The sequence below is a fragment of the Pygocentrus nattereri genome, chromosome 24, assembly GCF_015220715.1.
Source record: "Pygocentrus nattereri isolate fPygNat1 chromosome 24, fPygNat1.pri, whole genome shotgun sequence".
NCBI lineage: Eukaryota > Metazoa > Chordata > Actinopteri > Characiformes > Serrasalmidae > Pygocentrus > Pygocentrus nattereri.
Window position 1 is genome coordinate 888,175 of NC_051234.1, and position 15,943 is coordinate 904,117.

The 15,943-nt window shown below is 43.7% G+C and overlaps 1 protein-coding gene across 1 annotated transcript; it reads left to right on the plus strand.

Annotated features, from left to right (window-relative positions):
- Positions 1-1,480: 1,480 nt before the first annotated feature.
- etfb (electron transfer flavoprotein subunit beta) lies at positions 1,481-13,947 on the plus strand. Its single transcript, XM_037533776.1, has 7 exons — positions 1,481-1,633; positions 5,611-5,769; positions 7,117-7,275; positions 7,693-7,755; positions 8,937-9,095; positions 11,141-11,355; positions 13,097-13,947. The coding sequence occupies exons 1-6, from the start codon at positions 1,580-1,582 to the stop codon at positions 11,309-11,311; spliced, it is 765 nt and encodes a 254-aa protein (XP_037389673.1). The 5' UTR covers positions 1,481-1,579; the 3' UTR covers positions 11,312-11,355; positions 13,097-13,947.
- The last annotated feature ends 1,996 nt before the right edge of the window (positions 13,948-15,943 follow it).

Sequence of the window (15,943 nt, forward strand, 5' to 3'; positions counted from 1 at the left end):
GCTGTGGATAGGGCTGCCCACCGCTCCGGGCAAGTGTGCTCACTGCCCCCTACTGTGTGTGTAAGTGGTGTTTCACTGCACGGATGGGTTTAAATGCGTAGGCGGGATTTCCCCGTTTGTGGGATCAATAAGGGTCTAATCTATTTTACTCTCCAAAACTAGCAGTGAACCTACACGAGTCTTCTGAGTAGATGTAACGTAGATGATGGTAAAATAGTGATAAATGTGAAAACACAAGTCTTCTCTGGGGACTGCTTTGCTTTGCACCACCCTGTGTTTGCAGCCATGAGCTTTCGCCCAAAACCTTCTAAGAACTATTTCAAAACAGCGTCTCGGGCATCGGGGAAAGCTTTTATATCAGTTTTACTAACTAACTTTCTGTGACGGAACCGTTAGAGGCATTAAACTCTTCAGACGTGTTTTTTTTGTTTGTTTGTTTTGTTTTCTGCTGTCTGTAAACCAGTTTTTATCAGTATAATTAATTTGTTTTTGATTGTTTTGTGTATTATTGTTTTGCTTAGTGCCACTGGGCACTGGACTGTAATTGCAATTGTAAGATGCGTAAATGTGGAATTTTAAATAAATAAATACAATAAAACACATACATACATAAATAGAGGAGAACATTTTGAACTAACTTTAATTTGTCCTTAAAGAATCATTGCTGGTATCCCTGGTGGTTGCTAATGTGGTGTTAGGCCATTGTAAATATGTCGTGGGCTGGAGGTCAGGGAACAAGCCCTGTGACCGGTAGGTCGCTGGTTCGATCCCCTTGGCTCCGGGCAAGTGTGCCAAGTGTGCTTACTGCCCCCTAGTGTGTGTGTGTGTTCACTAGTGTGTATGTAGGTGTTTCACTGCACAGATGGGTTAAATACAGAGCTCTAATTCCAGTGTGCTGGTTCTGAATTCAATGTCAGGTGGTTGCTGAGATGTTGCTGGGCCTTTACTGTGGTCTCCCAGGTGGTTGCTAAGTTGCTATTTATTTATTTACTTGTTTATGTGTGTGATCCTCCCTGGTACCATGTGGGAACTTACAACACACTGATAAATCGTAATGACTTTAGTGTTAAACTTTTTGGAGCTGCTCTGGTCTTCACAGGAGGACAAGATCTAGAATGACACTGGCCGATCATCCTGGCTTTGAATGTCAGCCACACTTTTATCACGTGGTCACAGATTTGTGCGTGTTCGTTTATGTTTAATGTTCAGTCTGGCTGTCTGGCTGTATTTCAGAGTCTGCGGCGTGGTTTGGTGAAGGAGAGTGTGGGGTGGTGGGGTTTTTATAGCTGGCTCGGGTTTGTGATCGTCCGCCTGAGATCGTCCGCCTGAGATCGTCCGGCTGAGCTTCACCTTTAACCCACTTTTCGCGCCCGGAACGCAGAATCAGCTCAGTTTCAGCCAGACTGTGACTGTGGGGGACGCGACCGCTCGTAGCTCGCCGGCTGATTGGCTCGTCTGGGAGGATTCTCGGATCCGATTGGCTGCAGCAGCTGGCGTGCTCCGCTTGTCCCGCCTACCCAGTATCACATCGATAAGGGTCCGTCTGTTGGCCGTTAGCCGTTAGCCGCTAGCCGCAGCGATGGCAGCCCGGGTGCTGGTCGGGGTGAAGCGGGTCATCGACTACGCCGTGAAGGTGCGTGTCACTCCAGGCTCGCGGTAAATACAGCCGGACAGCAGCGTCTTTCAGGAGCGCACGTAATAAGTTCTCTTTTCACCGGCGCTTGTTGTGAGGGCGGTTAGCGGCGGTGCTAAAGCAGCTAAAGCAGCTGCAGCAGCGGTAAACAGGCAGCCCAAGGTCAGCGCGCGCAGAGTTCACCGCCTCAGACTCTCTTAAACTCTTTATTTATCACTTTATTTATTCACACGCGTTTATTTGCTCGTATATTTGCTTTGCTGTCGTTTCTTTGCGGTCGGGTAGCTTACTCCATTCATTTCTGCTGACAGTTGACTTGCATGTGACTGAACTGACAGTCTTGCGTATAAACAACGTTTATTTTCATATTTCCAGTATTTACTGAGGTAATTTCTCAGTAATATGCAGGAATAATGATGAGAAGAAGTATATATTTTAAAGCATCTCCTGCTGGGGTCTCTTCAGCTCCTCGGGACCACCGGTGGCTCCAAACCACTCTTGGTCATGTTCTCCATAACGTTCATACTCCATAAGCTCCATTCAGAAGCTGGGCGTCGTGTGAGGCTGTAGCTCTTCTCTCCAGTCTAATAGACGGTGACGTCATTTTAAACCCTTATAATAAAAGAAGCTGAACTCAGTTTGTTTTTCTACTGAAAGTCGAGCCGTTTTTCCCCAAATCTGGGCTCTAAACTATAAACAGACGGCGTCTCTTCAGTGATCTGCTCTGGAAACATCACTTTTAGAGAACAACACAAAGAGCGGCCGAGATTTTTGGCTTTCAGCAGTGAATTGTGAGCGTATAGTGATGTGTGGAGATCAGAAAACACACGTTCTGTTCATTTGAGGGGCTTTTACAAAATAAATAAATAAACAAATTAAATATTTGTTTATTTCATGCAGTTGCTGAATAATTAGCCACACAATTTGATCCCGAAAAATTCAGATGGACAAACCGAAACACGCCGGAGCAGAATCAGAATACTTTATTGATCCCAGAGGGAAACTGCAGTTATTACAGTTGCAGTTAGATTTAAATACAGTAAAGTGGCAGTGACTGTGACATGAAACACACTGTATAAAGCAGTTCAAATTAGTGCACTTATAATTATTATTATTAATAATAATAATAATAATAATAATACACATATGAATAGTACAGTTTGGTATTGAAAGAGGTTAAAAGTCATGCAAATAGTACAAGCATAAGTTAAAGAACAAGAAGTCCAAAATGACTTGATGCGTAAGATTATTTAAATATCACAACTTACTTATTAAAGTTGTAAATACTCTTTTTAAAGGAATCGTTTGGCGAAAAATTGAATCTACGCAGTTTTCTCCGTACGCCAGTTGTATTCGATTTTTGTCTGAAACCTGAATTTTGCTTCTTTAGTTTAGAACTGTAGCGGCGAGGCTAACGTTGCTGTCGAACACTAGAACTCAATAGTGACCCAAATAGCCAGAATCATTTCTGTAAAAATACACCCACGAAACTTCTCTCAACCCCCTCAACCCACATCCAGGTCTTCACTGAGGTTGTGCAAGACCTGCCAGAGTGGTTTCAGGCACAGAATGGCTTGTTCTCGGGAGGACAGCTGATCTAGAGTAACAGCCCTGATGTGTAAAGTAGCTGCCCTGCGGTCAGGGTTTGATTATAGTGCTCAGTAAACCATGTTGTGTGACCATAATGAAGAACTGAGCAGGTTGAGGGAAGTGCTGGGGGTGGACTTAGAGAAAAGATTTGGGTGACTATTGAGTTCTTGTGTGAGCAGTGTTAGGATGAACAAGTCCAGTCGTGAAATTTCCTCACTACTAAATATTCCACAGTCCACTGTCAGTGGGATTATAACAAAGTGGAAGCGATTGGGAACGACAGCAACTCAGCCACGAAGTGGTCGGCCACGTAAAATGACAGAGCGGTCAGCGGATGCTGAGGGGCATAGTGCGCAGAGGTCACCAACTTTCTGCAGAGTCCATCACTACAGACCTCCAAACTTCATGTGGCCTTCAGATCAGCTCAAGAACAGCGTAGAGAGCTTCATGGAATGGGTTTCCATGGCCGAGCAGCTGCATCCAAGCCTTACATCACCAAGCGCAATGCAAAGCGTGGAATGCAGTCACTCAAGTTCATATGCGTGTGAAGCCAGACGACCGAATACTTTTGGAAATATAGTGTATATTGATGTTTTCAGGCCAGAGGCCGAGCTTGCTTGTTTGATTTGCATCCAACTGGCTTAGGAAGCATAATCTATTTATACCAGTTCTCCACAACTGGCCAGATTACTCATGAACCCTGCTCACTAAAGCAGGAGGATTGACAGCTGCTGGCAGAGCCAGTTCAGACTGCCTGTTTTGTATGTGTAGGCTGTCAATTGATCATCTGACCTGACTTTATTTGGGGGCAAAGACTCAGATTCACTTAATCGTCTATCTATTGCTATTGGACATTGCCTCTCCACTGGGTTGGAAGGTCATCAGATCTCCTCTCGCTGTTCATGTTGAAACAGCAGGTCAGCAATGAATTTCGTTGAAGGTTGTACAACAAAACGTGCCTTAATACTCGATTATTTTCAAATGTTCCGAGTTAGTAATTTCCAACAAAAGACAGAAATACAATTTTACAGTGTTTGACTAACAGACTACAAATTAAAGTTTGGCGGTTTGGAAAAATGTACAATCGCGATACGTCAGAGCGGCTTTACAAAACACGATGCGTCACAATATTTACTTTTTCTGACAGTAACAGGAAAAAAAAGACAAGCTAGTGGGATATTTTGGAAATGTTGTCAAATGCTGTGAATCTTTATTTGTATTCAGCATTTCACTGCACTACGTTCAGATAAACAGGACTAATTATGCTCTCTTTGTAATCAAGCCTGCAGGTGGGAGGTGTTTAAGGACTGATGATGAAGCACATTGTGGCATAGTGGGATGCAACTTATCATATTTCCCAGCCCTTGCCTGGCATGGGTGGCATCAGTGCTCCGCAGAGTTTTGTAGTTCACAAATATGTTGGGTTTAATTTCTATAGCTTCCCAGAATGATCGGCTGCTGTATCGTGTCCGTAAATGCTGAGCTGTAATGATGTTTCCACAGAAGTTCCATCTATTAACTGATGATTTGCTGCATTATTTAACTTTTTTCTATAGCAGGGGTCACAACCCATTCATGTTGTCCCTTCAACACAAATCAAGCCACTTTGGGAGCCACAGCGTTTAATGCTCGTTTGACTGTCTTGACTGTAAACAGGTTGTAGTGTGTGCTGATGTACTAGTGGAGACTAAAGATATAAAGGAAACACTCACTGTGCTCCGCTTTAAGCTTTGGCTCAGCTATAGCTGCTTTTCTCGCATCTCCAGCAGGAAACTTTTCCACAATGACTTTCAAAGCTTCACTTTTTACGAGGCTGGACGTCGCTATTCACCAGGTTCTCGTTCTAGTGTTCGATGTAACTGCTGCACCATTTAAGGTGGAACGGGACATTTCAAACAAGGAGTGACTTCAGCCTTGGGACTTTTTAGTGTTGGACAGTTTCCACATGAAGTCCATTCGTCTCAGTTATCGATGTCTGTCTTAAATCTCTCTCTTTGTCATTTGAGATTGTCTGCGTTGCTATGGTGACCAGCAGTCTGCAAGCCAGCCTTCAGGGTTAAAGGGTGAATTAGCAGTTATAGAGTGCGTCTCTCCTTCAAAACGCTTGCTGCGTTTAACGCTTCAGTTCTGGCTGAAGGTTTTTCTTTAATGAAAGGCTTGTTTAAATAAATTAAGGACCAAACTAAAATTCTGTCCTAAACACTCGGACTTGCGAGCAGCGATGGCTGTTTTTTCTTTTGCGTATTGTTTTTACGTTGCTCTGTGTTTTTACTGTAATTTTGTTGACCCAATGCACAGAGAGAAGTTCTTGTTCTTGGTGACTAGAATTCTGCTTTTGATCCACTGTCCTGTCACTCATTACGGCCCGCTATCCGTTTCTCTCTTAGATCCGAGTGAAGCCTGATAACACCGGAGTGGTCACGGATGGCGTGAAACACTCGATGAACCCCTTCTGTGAGATCGCGGTGGAGGAGGCAGTCCGGCTCAAAGAGAAAAAGCTGGTTAAGGAGGTTGTGGCGGTCAGCTGTGGGCCCCAGCAAGTGCAGGTAACAAGCAGTAGTCCAGCAGAGGGCGCTACTGCTCTGAGCGCTGTATTACTACATTAGGGTGCTTGTGGGCCGGTTGTGTACACCAGTTGGTTGAAGGGGAATTCCAATTTATTTTTCCTGAAAAATGTATTGATTACTGAGATGTAAACAGTCATTCAGAGTGGTTTGGTGCGAAATGTGCAGAATCTTACAGACTCGGATGTCTTTACAGTGGTGGTGATGGGAACCAGGGGTCACCATTATTACAACACACACACACACACACACACACACACACACACACAGCCCTCTAAAATACTACCCAGTCCACTAGTGATCTTGCTCCGCTTCTCAGTTTTTATGTACAATGTTAAAAGCGAAATAGCTGTAAAACTGAAAAGATTTGGTTTAATATGTCCTGCATGAATGGGCAGAGCTCACATCTACCTTGTATCTACACTCGTTGTCCAGTTTAGTCGATAGGTGCAGTTTGCAGGTCTAAATTTGCTTCATCAACGATCATGACCCCCAAAGAACTACCAGTGACTAGATATTATTTGGGTAGTGGTCGTTCTAAGCACCTTAAGCGCCGCTCTTTATAGGTCCCTCTTTATTCAGAACCTCCATGTGATTCAAGCCAAGCAAGCACCTCACGTTTGTTGAGAAAGCAGTTTTAAGTTAGTTCCGCTGTATGTTTGGGGTCATCATCTTGCCGAAATGCCCATCTTCTTCCTTTTCTGGCCGATGAGCAACACTGAAAGAACGGTTTCTGAATATCTTTACCCTATAATGAATTTTGCCAAAGGTCCATTTGCAGTGACCTAAAATGCAGTTTGCCTGTGGACGAAAGGCTAAAATCCATAGAAAAAGATCAGTCATTAAAATTACCCATGTACGTGTGGACAAGTCCTAAATTACGCTTGAAGGTCCCGGGACATCGCTCCAGGTCCTTTGCAGAAAAGCAGCCTCAAATCATGAAACCCTCCCCTTCATGCTTCCCTGTGTTTGGGATTATGTGCGCACACGTCTTTCCCCAAACATGACAAGTTAAATTATTTCCAGCGATTTCTCTTTTTATTCCGTCTGAGCAGAGCACACTGTCCCAGAGGAGTTATGATCAGAATGCTTGTTCGTAAGTTTTGATGCACCCAAAAGTTGGATATGAACTCATAACGTCTTGCAGTGAGATTGCTGACCTGGCCTTTGCCTTGTACACCCTAATGAGCCGGCTTAGAGGAGTGAGACCGTTCCTAGACCAGTTCTGTTACTCTGATTCTGCACAAAAGTATCTGATTCTGAACCAAAATGCCCAAATCATGTGACTTTTCAGCAAAGACGAGCAACACACCCTCTCTTTGTTTGCAGGAGACCATTCGTACAGCGCTGGCTATGGGAGCTGACCGCGGTATTCACGTGGAAGTTTCTGGAAAAGACTACGACTCTCTCGGACCTTTGCAGGTGTCCAAGATCCTGGCGGCTCTGGCCAAAAAGGAGGAGGCATCCCTCATCATCCTCGGGAAACAGGTAGCTTGGTTGAAGGTTTCTGGTCATGAGGGCATCTGTGCCGAGTAAAGGTATTCCAATTAAAGAAGACGGCTTATCATTGCATGGATACTCCATTCCACGGAAGCCTCATTTTAATACCTTATCGTCAGTATTGACTTGGAGACGTAAATTAAATTCTGTTTATAGAGGAAGGTAATGATGTGGCATTATTAAAACTAAACAGTCTCCTTTGTTAATATCCTTTAATAGTCTTTATGGTGCTAAAATGCATTTTATTTCCGGTATAAAGAAGGAAATTTCTGTGGAAATTGGCATTAATGTCAGGAATGAATGAATATCTTGGAAGTCCAGATGGACCTGTTGTGTTTTAGGTCATAAACTCTGTCAGCGTTAATTGAAGTCTGTTGTTTTCATTGTGTGTTTGCTGTCTGACAGGCTATTGACGATGACTGTAATCAGACTGGTCAGATGACAGCAGCCCTCTTGGACTGGCCCCAGGTTTGTCTGTGCTTTCAGCTGCTCACCACACGCGCAGCTTCTTCCACTTGCTTTGTGTGTTTTAGTGACGGTTGCTGCAGTTTTGTGAAGCATTAAAGATATTTACCAGCAGACGATCACAGCGGTGCTCATGTTCGTTGTTGTGTATCTGTGCTTATTTTATTTGAGTCACTGAGTTAGACACACACACACACACACACACACCCCTCAGTCTAACATTACAGCGTACTCTGATAAGCCAGTGATCGTTGAGCTTTTGTGTTGTCTCAGGCAGAGATTTGTAGTTTAAATCAAAGTCCAGTGTTCAGGTGCTCAGCAATCCACACTAAAGAATGCCAGTGGGTCAGGTTTTAATGCAGCCTGTCCACCAGAGGTCAGAGCAGAGCTTTACAAGTATTCTCTGGTCAAAGTGTTTCTCCACTGTTAGAACTGAAGGTCCTGTGCAGGTGCGATTTTCATTTATCAAGGTACAGACATTGCAAGTGCTCCCTGCAATTTAATTAAGCTTTATAAATTTTAGCCCTGTATTGCATGGCGTTGGCACATGGCAACAATTACTTTTTCTTTATTTTTTACTTCTAATGGACAATAGAAGTCCGTTTTTCATTTGAGAGTCTGAAGCCATGGTGTGCAATTCAATAATCCTTAAGAGAGAGAGAAAAAAAAAATTGATCTAAGAGTGATAAATAAAATGTGACATGGCAGCAGCATGTGACCATCTGCAGTGCTTACAATGGGAGTAAATGCACTGCCCTCATACTGGACGCTGCCATCTTCACAACATTATTACTTTCCTATTTGATGCGATTACTACTACAAATAGTTTCATATTCCTTTGTGCATGCTTAAAACATTTATGCATATGTGCATTGATGCCGTCATGTGATTTTCTCATTCCTAGATAATAATTAAGTGTCTATTGCTGATTGCTCTACCATTGTTACATGCTGTTACCATATGGCAACAAAATGTAAAGCCCCCCTGCCCCGCCCCCCCTTTTAAGGGTATATAATTCCCGAAGTCATAGCATTTTTTCATGCGTATTTTATTATTAAAACAGCAGCTGAATAAGTTGCCGTGGTGATGTAGAACTGTTACAGTGGTCCACCGAGGCCGAAGATCTGGGGTGTGTGTGTAAACGGAAGAACATTAGTGACGGCTGTTTGTTTTGGTTAACACAGGGGACCTTTGCCTCAGAGGTGGCAGTCGAGGGAGACAAACTGAAGGTGATCCGAGAGGTCGATGGGGGACTGGAGACCATAAAGATTAACCTGCCTGCGGTGGTGACTGCTGACCTTCGCCTCAATACCCCAAGATACGCCACACTGCCCAACATCATGGTACATTATCGTCACTGATCTGTCTATTTTATTGTGTTTGATGATTATGGACGACATTGGTTATGTTATTTATATTAGGCATGTAAATTCAAACCCTTTTCTTACCTTTTTAACCCACTCATGTCTAAACATCATCATTTAGTACGAAATAGAAAAATTGTTTTTCTGCTTAGTTTAAAGTAATGATATTTTGTACCGGTACATACACTATTTCCAAAACTATTTGGACGTCTGGCTTCACACGCATATGAACTTGAGTGACATCTCATTCTTAATCCATAGGGTTTAATATGATGTCGGCTCACCCTTTGCAGCTATAACAGCTTCAACTCTTCTGGGAAGCTATTACAAGATTTTGGAGTGTGTCTGTGGAAATTTTAGCCCATTCATCCAGAAGAGCATTTGTGAGGTCAGACACTGATGTTGGACGAGAAGGCCTGGCTCACAGTCTCCGCTCTAATTCATCCCAAAGGTGTTCTATGGGGTTGAGGTCAGGACTCTGTGCAGGCCAGTCAAGTTCTTCCACACCAAACTGGCTCATCCGTGTCTTTATGGACCTGCTTTGTGCACTGGTGGGCAGTCATGTTGGAACAGGAAGGGGCCGTCCCCAAACTGTTCCCACAAAGTTGGGAGCAGGAAATTGTCCAAAATCTCTTGGTGCTGAAGCTTTAAGAGTTCCTTTCACTGGAACTAAGGGGCCGAGCCCAACTCCTGAAAAACACCCCCACACCATGATCCCCCCTCCACCAAACTTTACACTCGGCACAATGCAGTCAGACAAGCACCGTCTCCTGGCAACCGCCAAACCCAGACTCATCCATCGGATTTCCAGACGGAGAAGCGTGATTGGTCACTCCAGAGAACACGTCTCCACTGCTCTAGAGTCCAGTGGCGGCGCTTTACTCCACTGCATTCCACGCTTTGCACTGCGCTTGGTGATGTAAGGCTTGGATGCAGCTGCTCGGCCATGGAAACCCATTCCATGAAGCTCTCTACGCTGTTCTTGAGCTGATCTGAAGGCCACATGAAGTTTGGAGGTCTGTAGTGATGGACTCTGCAGAAAGTCGGTGACCTCTGCGCACTATGCCCCTCAGCATCCGCTGACCGCTCTGTCATTTTACGTGGCCGACCACGACTGAATACTTTTGGAAATATAGTGTCTCTTATTTGGATCAATAAATATAAATCCTAGTAGCCCCACACACATATATGTTCATGCTTTCTTGCATATGGCAGCTCATTAACTAATTAGTTGCTTAATAGATCTGATCGGTAACTCCTTGTGGTCTGGGTCAGGTGTGTAGATCAGGGAAAACAAAAAAATGTGCAGAGCATGCGGTCGACTACGATTCGGAGTCTCTGCCCTGGATCATAGGTCAGGCTCCAGTCCTCACGGACCACACTACTGCAGACTTCAGTGCGCCGCCTCCTTAGACCTGATTCAGCTCATCAGCTAATTGGCGAAGCTTTCACAAACTGAGTTCAGAGCATTGGATGAGGGCAAGCTCCAAAATCCACAGCACTTTGGTCTGAAAGGTCCCGACTTGGACAGGCCTGCTTTAGGTGAACATCTAACCAGTTCTGTTCAGTTTTGTTTCCTGATTAATTATTTATTCCTGTGTGAAGCTTATACAAGAGGGGATCTCTGGTGAGATTATTTAGTAATTAGTGTGAAAATAATTGAACACGTCCACCACAGAGAACGCACTAAAGACTGTAGTACAACGTTTTTCATTTGCCAAGAATGTCAATGTTTCGTTTAACTTTATCACCATTTATGTTTGTTAAATACAGAAAACCAACATCAGTCGTGCTTTAAAACCAGCTGACCTACAGACGGATAACATGCACCGCACTGTTTCCATATACAGCTGTGCTTAGATTTGTCCATCTGACATGGCGCGGGATGCAGTGTTGTCCCCGCTTTCTCTCACATGGAGTCAGATTTTAATTGTTCCTCACTTTATTATTCCCAAAATGCATGTGCCTCATTTGAATGCTCAGTGAACAGACACTAGGACAAGTTTCTGTTTGTGGCCCTACAGAAAGCCAAAAAGAAGAAAATCACGAACGTAAAGCCTGGAGATCTGGGCGTGGACCTGACCTCTCGGCTGGAGGTCCTGCGGGTGGACGAGCCTCCGCAGAGACAGGCCGGAGTGAAGGTGGAGACGGTGGAGGATCTGGTCGGCAAACTGAAGGAGGCGGGGAGAATTTAGCGGCAGCTAGAGCAAAAGGAGCAGCGTGCACACATCCACTGGCGGTAACAAGCTGTTTAAAATACTCTGCTGAACAGATTTAGTGGAATCTTCTACTATAAGCTTATAGCATTGTGCTACCTGCATGACTAAATCATCACTTACTTGCATCAAGCTGTACAGTAATCTCAGATCTACCTCCTACTATGTGGTTTCTGATGCTGTATGTCAGTTGTTTATAACTGTTTATAGATAACGGTATGTCATGTCTAAACAGGACCTGCAGGGGGCAGACATGAGACATTATGGGCTAAATATGGGTGACCGCATAGACTTATTAGGGTGGGTCTAAAGAAACTCAAAATAAGCATGTAGATGTGTGTAGAACACAAAATACTTCATTACCTCCCGGGGCAGTCGTGGGCTGGAGGTCAGGGAACCAGCCCTGTGACTGGAAGGTCGCCGGTTCGATCCCCTCGGCTGACAGTCCATGACTGAGGTGCCCTTGAGCAAGACGCCTAACCACCAACTGCTCCCCGGGCGCCGTGGACAGGGCTGCCCACCGCTCCGGGCAAGTGTGCTCACTGCCCCCTAGTCTGTGGGTGTTTCACTGCACGGACGGGTTAAACGCAGAGGTCTAATTCCACAGTGTGCAAAACACAGAGACACATGGTTCTAAATTCTTCAAAACAGTTCCGTTAATTAAGCTATCTAGCTTGTTTTGTTTAGGTTATCCACTGACTGTAAGAGAACGGACGAGAGAAATTCGGCGGTGGAACCGTAGCCGTGTATTTCACTGCAGTCAAGCCAAGTGTTCAAGGTCACTTTTGGCCCTTCATGGAGCCTGAATTTGGCTCTACTTTGATTTATTTAAAATTGGTTGTGGTCAACTTTGTGGCCTTGCACTTAACTACGCTTATATCCTGTGATTGCTCACCATCCGCTACACAAGCTACAGCACACATTGGTGACATCAGAATATCGGCCTTATGAAATCTCAGATGACGAACATGATGCGTGTTTTTACTCTGAGACCTTCAGATCTGTTATTTCCTGTAATGATCTCACTCAAAGGAGATGCCTTGTATTTAATTTCATTCTTCTGTCAGCTCGTTTTTTTACATGTGACCTCCATACGTTGCTTTTGTCACCTTCGTGGCTGTGTGCTGTGAAGTCTGTTTCTCAATCAAACAGAAAGAAATGGAAAAAACCTCAAAGTGTGTCTCTAGCAAGTATTTCAAGTGTGAGCCCCCACATGTACTTGAACCCATTGCCCTAGATGTTTTACTTGGATATCATTTGTGTCGGAATCCTGATATAAACTTTGCTTGGATTTTCGTCCGGAACAAAAAGGCCTAGAGCGGCCGTCGCTGTGAGCTCAGCGGGGGAAGCGTCGTTTTAATACCCCACCCCTGCGTATCATCGGCAGTTCACACTGACTGTCAATCTGAGTCAAAAACAAACACGTCCATTCATACGATTATGCTGATTTTAGGCCGTGTGTCTCTGAGAACCTGCATCTCATTTATCTCCTGCACACACGGGATGAGAACAGCAGCAGGTCATAGTTTTTCATAACTTATTACTGTACAGTGCAGTATTAGTGTATAGTGTGTGTGTGTGTGTGTGTGTGTATATTCAGAGTTGGTGCATGTGGGGTTTTTTTTTATTTATTTTATTTAAATTCTTTAAAGGGCCTACGCACCTAAGATTTTCACTCACTTTCCACCACCTGTGTGAACGTGATGTGACGACACGATTTGATTTCAACCTTTTTTTTTAATGTTGTGCTTCTTGAATCTGCAGATCTGTTTATGGACATGGTGCCAACATCCAGCTCCACTCTTGCTGTGATCCCCTGTCTGCCCAGCTGCTCCTTCAGGCATTCTGACCCAGTCTACGTTGGTACAGCAGTGCTGAGAGACACCGGCCCAAATGAATCTGTCTGCTCAGAGTAATGGAGCTCATCTATGATCAGCTGATGGCTTCCATCCTATTGAGTACTACTGTACAAGCTAGTTCTACATACTGATTAATTACATATTTAAATAAGGTAGGATTAGCTTTGACTGTTAGTGGTTCTTATTGCTGCCAACACGCGTCTCTGATAGGAGCACGGAGGTAGTTAATGTTTTGATGATACCACACTTGATCTTACTATTGCTCTGAGCTGTTCTAATCAATATGTATTGTTGATCCATGAAGCACGTTGCCCATCCTGGTGAGAGGGACCTGTCTGTCATTAATTCCGACTGACCTGAGCTCATATACATGCGCCTAATGATATGAGGCGTCTTTGATATGTAGGGAAGACTGATATAAACCTTTAACTGCCGCTCTGTCGTGTCAGAAACTCTTGCAGCATCAGCTGAAGACGCTTTTCCCCCACAGGCAGACTTTACTGAGGGCCCTTGTCATTTGTTGTGAAATGACCGTCATATTCCACCTATTCCAGACACGGTCAACGTGTGCAGTCATTTTAAAGTTGTATAGTTCTTATAAATATCAGTGTTTAATGTAATCCTGTTCTGGACGGGTCGGTGTCTCTCAGCATGAACTGGAAAGGTAGAAATGAACATTTTCTATGCCACAAGCGCCTCCAATGAGTTGATTGTACAGTATCCTACTGTAAAAATAAAGATAGTCTGTCCTTTTCATTTGCATTGTTTTGCTTTTGTTACACAAGGTACCGTCTTGGTCATTTACCTTTTAATTCTGAGGAGTGTTCAAAGTCACCTTGGAAGCGGTCATGGCAGGCTCTGACCAGTGGTGGACAGTAACTGAGTAACTGAGTAAATGTAATTAGATTCTGTACTTTAGTATTTTTGGTGTATCTGTACTGAAGTTTCTCCGTTCTGGGCGACTTTTTCCTTTCACTCCACTACATTTCAGAGTCTAATATCCGACTTTTCCCTCCTACATTTTGAGAAATCTGTCGTTCCTTTTGGTTTCTGTGTGTATAAAAACGTAACATGTCAAAACGAAAGAAGCGCAAAGCCAGAGCACCAATCAGGGCCCAGCGGTCACTTTGTTTAGAGCTGGTTTTGACCTGTTGGTCATACCGACCCAGTGCAGCACGCGGTTCAACGTCAGCGCAGCAGCGTAAAACTTTGGGAGAGTCTGTTCAACATAAATGATGAACTAACCTAACTTTGTGTAAATAGAGCTCAATATAGAAATATGTCCACATATGCAGTTATTAAAAGTAAAATTCCTCTTTTAGTACTTTTACTTTATACTTAAGTACATTTGAAGGGAAATACTTTAGTACTTTTACTCAAGTGGAGGTCTAAAGGGAGGAACTTCTACTTTTACTGGAGGAATATTTTACCTTGGGGGTCTCGACTTTAACTTTACCTGATTTGTTTATTACATCCAGCACTTTCTCTGAGGGAGAAGTATGTTTATCAAAAACTGTCAGAGGTGGAAAAAGTAGAGAAATGGTACTTTTAAAGGGAAATTCCAAAGTCTAATCAAGTTACAAAATAATTCTGAGTGTTTTGATGTTAAACGCTCTGTGCTGGAGAAACTTTGAGTCACAGTGGAGGTGATGGGAACCAAACGTCTAAAGAGTTTAACGCCTTTAAAAAGCATCACTTACAGAATATGACGTGTTTAATGCCTGCAGAGCTGCTTTTTCTCAGTAGTTTTAAGGTTTTATTACTTTTAAAATCCATTCATGGTGGAGGGGCACATGCAGGGTGTGGAACACAAAATGGTCCCATAAGAAACTTTACTGGGCAGATTTACTGCTGTTACAGCAGGTTCACTGGTGGTTCTGGATGGTAAATAAAATGACTGTGACTCCTGGTTCCCATCACCACCACTGTAAGCTAGTAGTCAGTTTCTCTAGACGGAACCTTTTCACTATAAACAACATGTTTACATCTCAACCATTGATTTGTTTGTTTCTGACCCTAAATTTGCGGCTTTAACCCTGAAGATCTTATTTTCTGCAAGCAGCTACAGGAAATTGAGATGTTAATGAGTAATTGAATGCGAATGTAATTGAATAAAGTATTAGTAATACTTGCGTATACTGACTAAGTACAGGTACTCCAGTGTTGCCACTGGCAGGGAGATGTTCCCATTTTCCTCTGCTGCCTTGTGAAAAGCCAAACATATTGGCATGCTAATCATCATTTCAGGTTCCTGCCATTCCTGAAGCCTGAACTCCGGAGTGTTTCGGTGTGGATTCCTTATTGCTGGTTAGATAAATGAGATTCCATTTGAACAGGGTTCAGTAGAGACTGGCGGCACATACAGAATGAGCGATTAGCGTGAGGAGAATTTCAGATGTCGAGCATCTGAAGCCTGATATTCAGCGGAGGAGCGTTCCAGTGCTCTCTGAGGGGAGGATTTACTAACGTACCAGGCGAGGTTATGTCTCTCCACATCTGTTTCACAGCCTTGAAGCAGCTTCATTTTCTCTCATAAAGCTTGCATTATCATTTCAAGAGGAATTTCGTTTTACCTGCAGCAGCCCGCGGATAATTTCCTGTCCAGCGCTGATGGCTGAAAAACCGAGACGACAAAGACGGATCTGTTCCTCTGAATCTAATTTAGGAACCGTTGGTCCCTTTTCTATGTATATTTAATTAAAACCAAAAAGAGAAACTCCAGGGATTTTGTAGACTTCAGTGATGAAAGAAG

Coding starts and splice junctions, on each gene's coding strand:
- etfb (XM_037533776.1), top strand. CDS start 1,580: ATGGCAGCCCGGGTGCTGGTCGGGGTGAAGCGGGTCATCGACTACGCC. Junction 5,770..7,116: donor GTGGGCCCCAGCAAGTGCAG/GTAACAAGCAGT, acceptor CTTTGTTTGCAG/GAGACCATTCGTACAGCGCT. Junction 9,096..11,140: donor CCACACTGCCCAACATCATG/GTACATTATCGT, acceptor GTGGCCCTACAG/AAAGCCAAAAAGAAGAAAAT.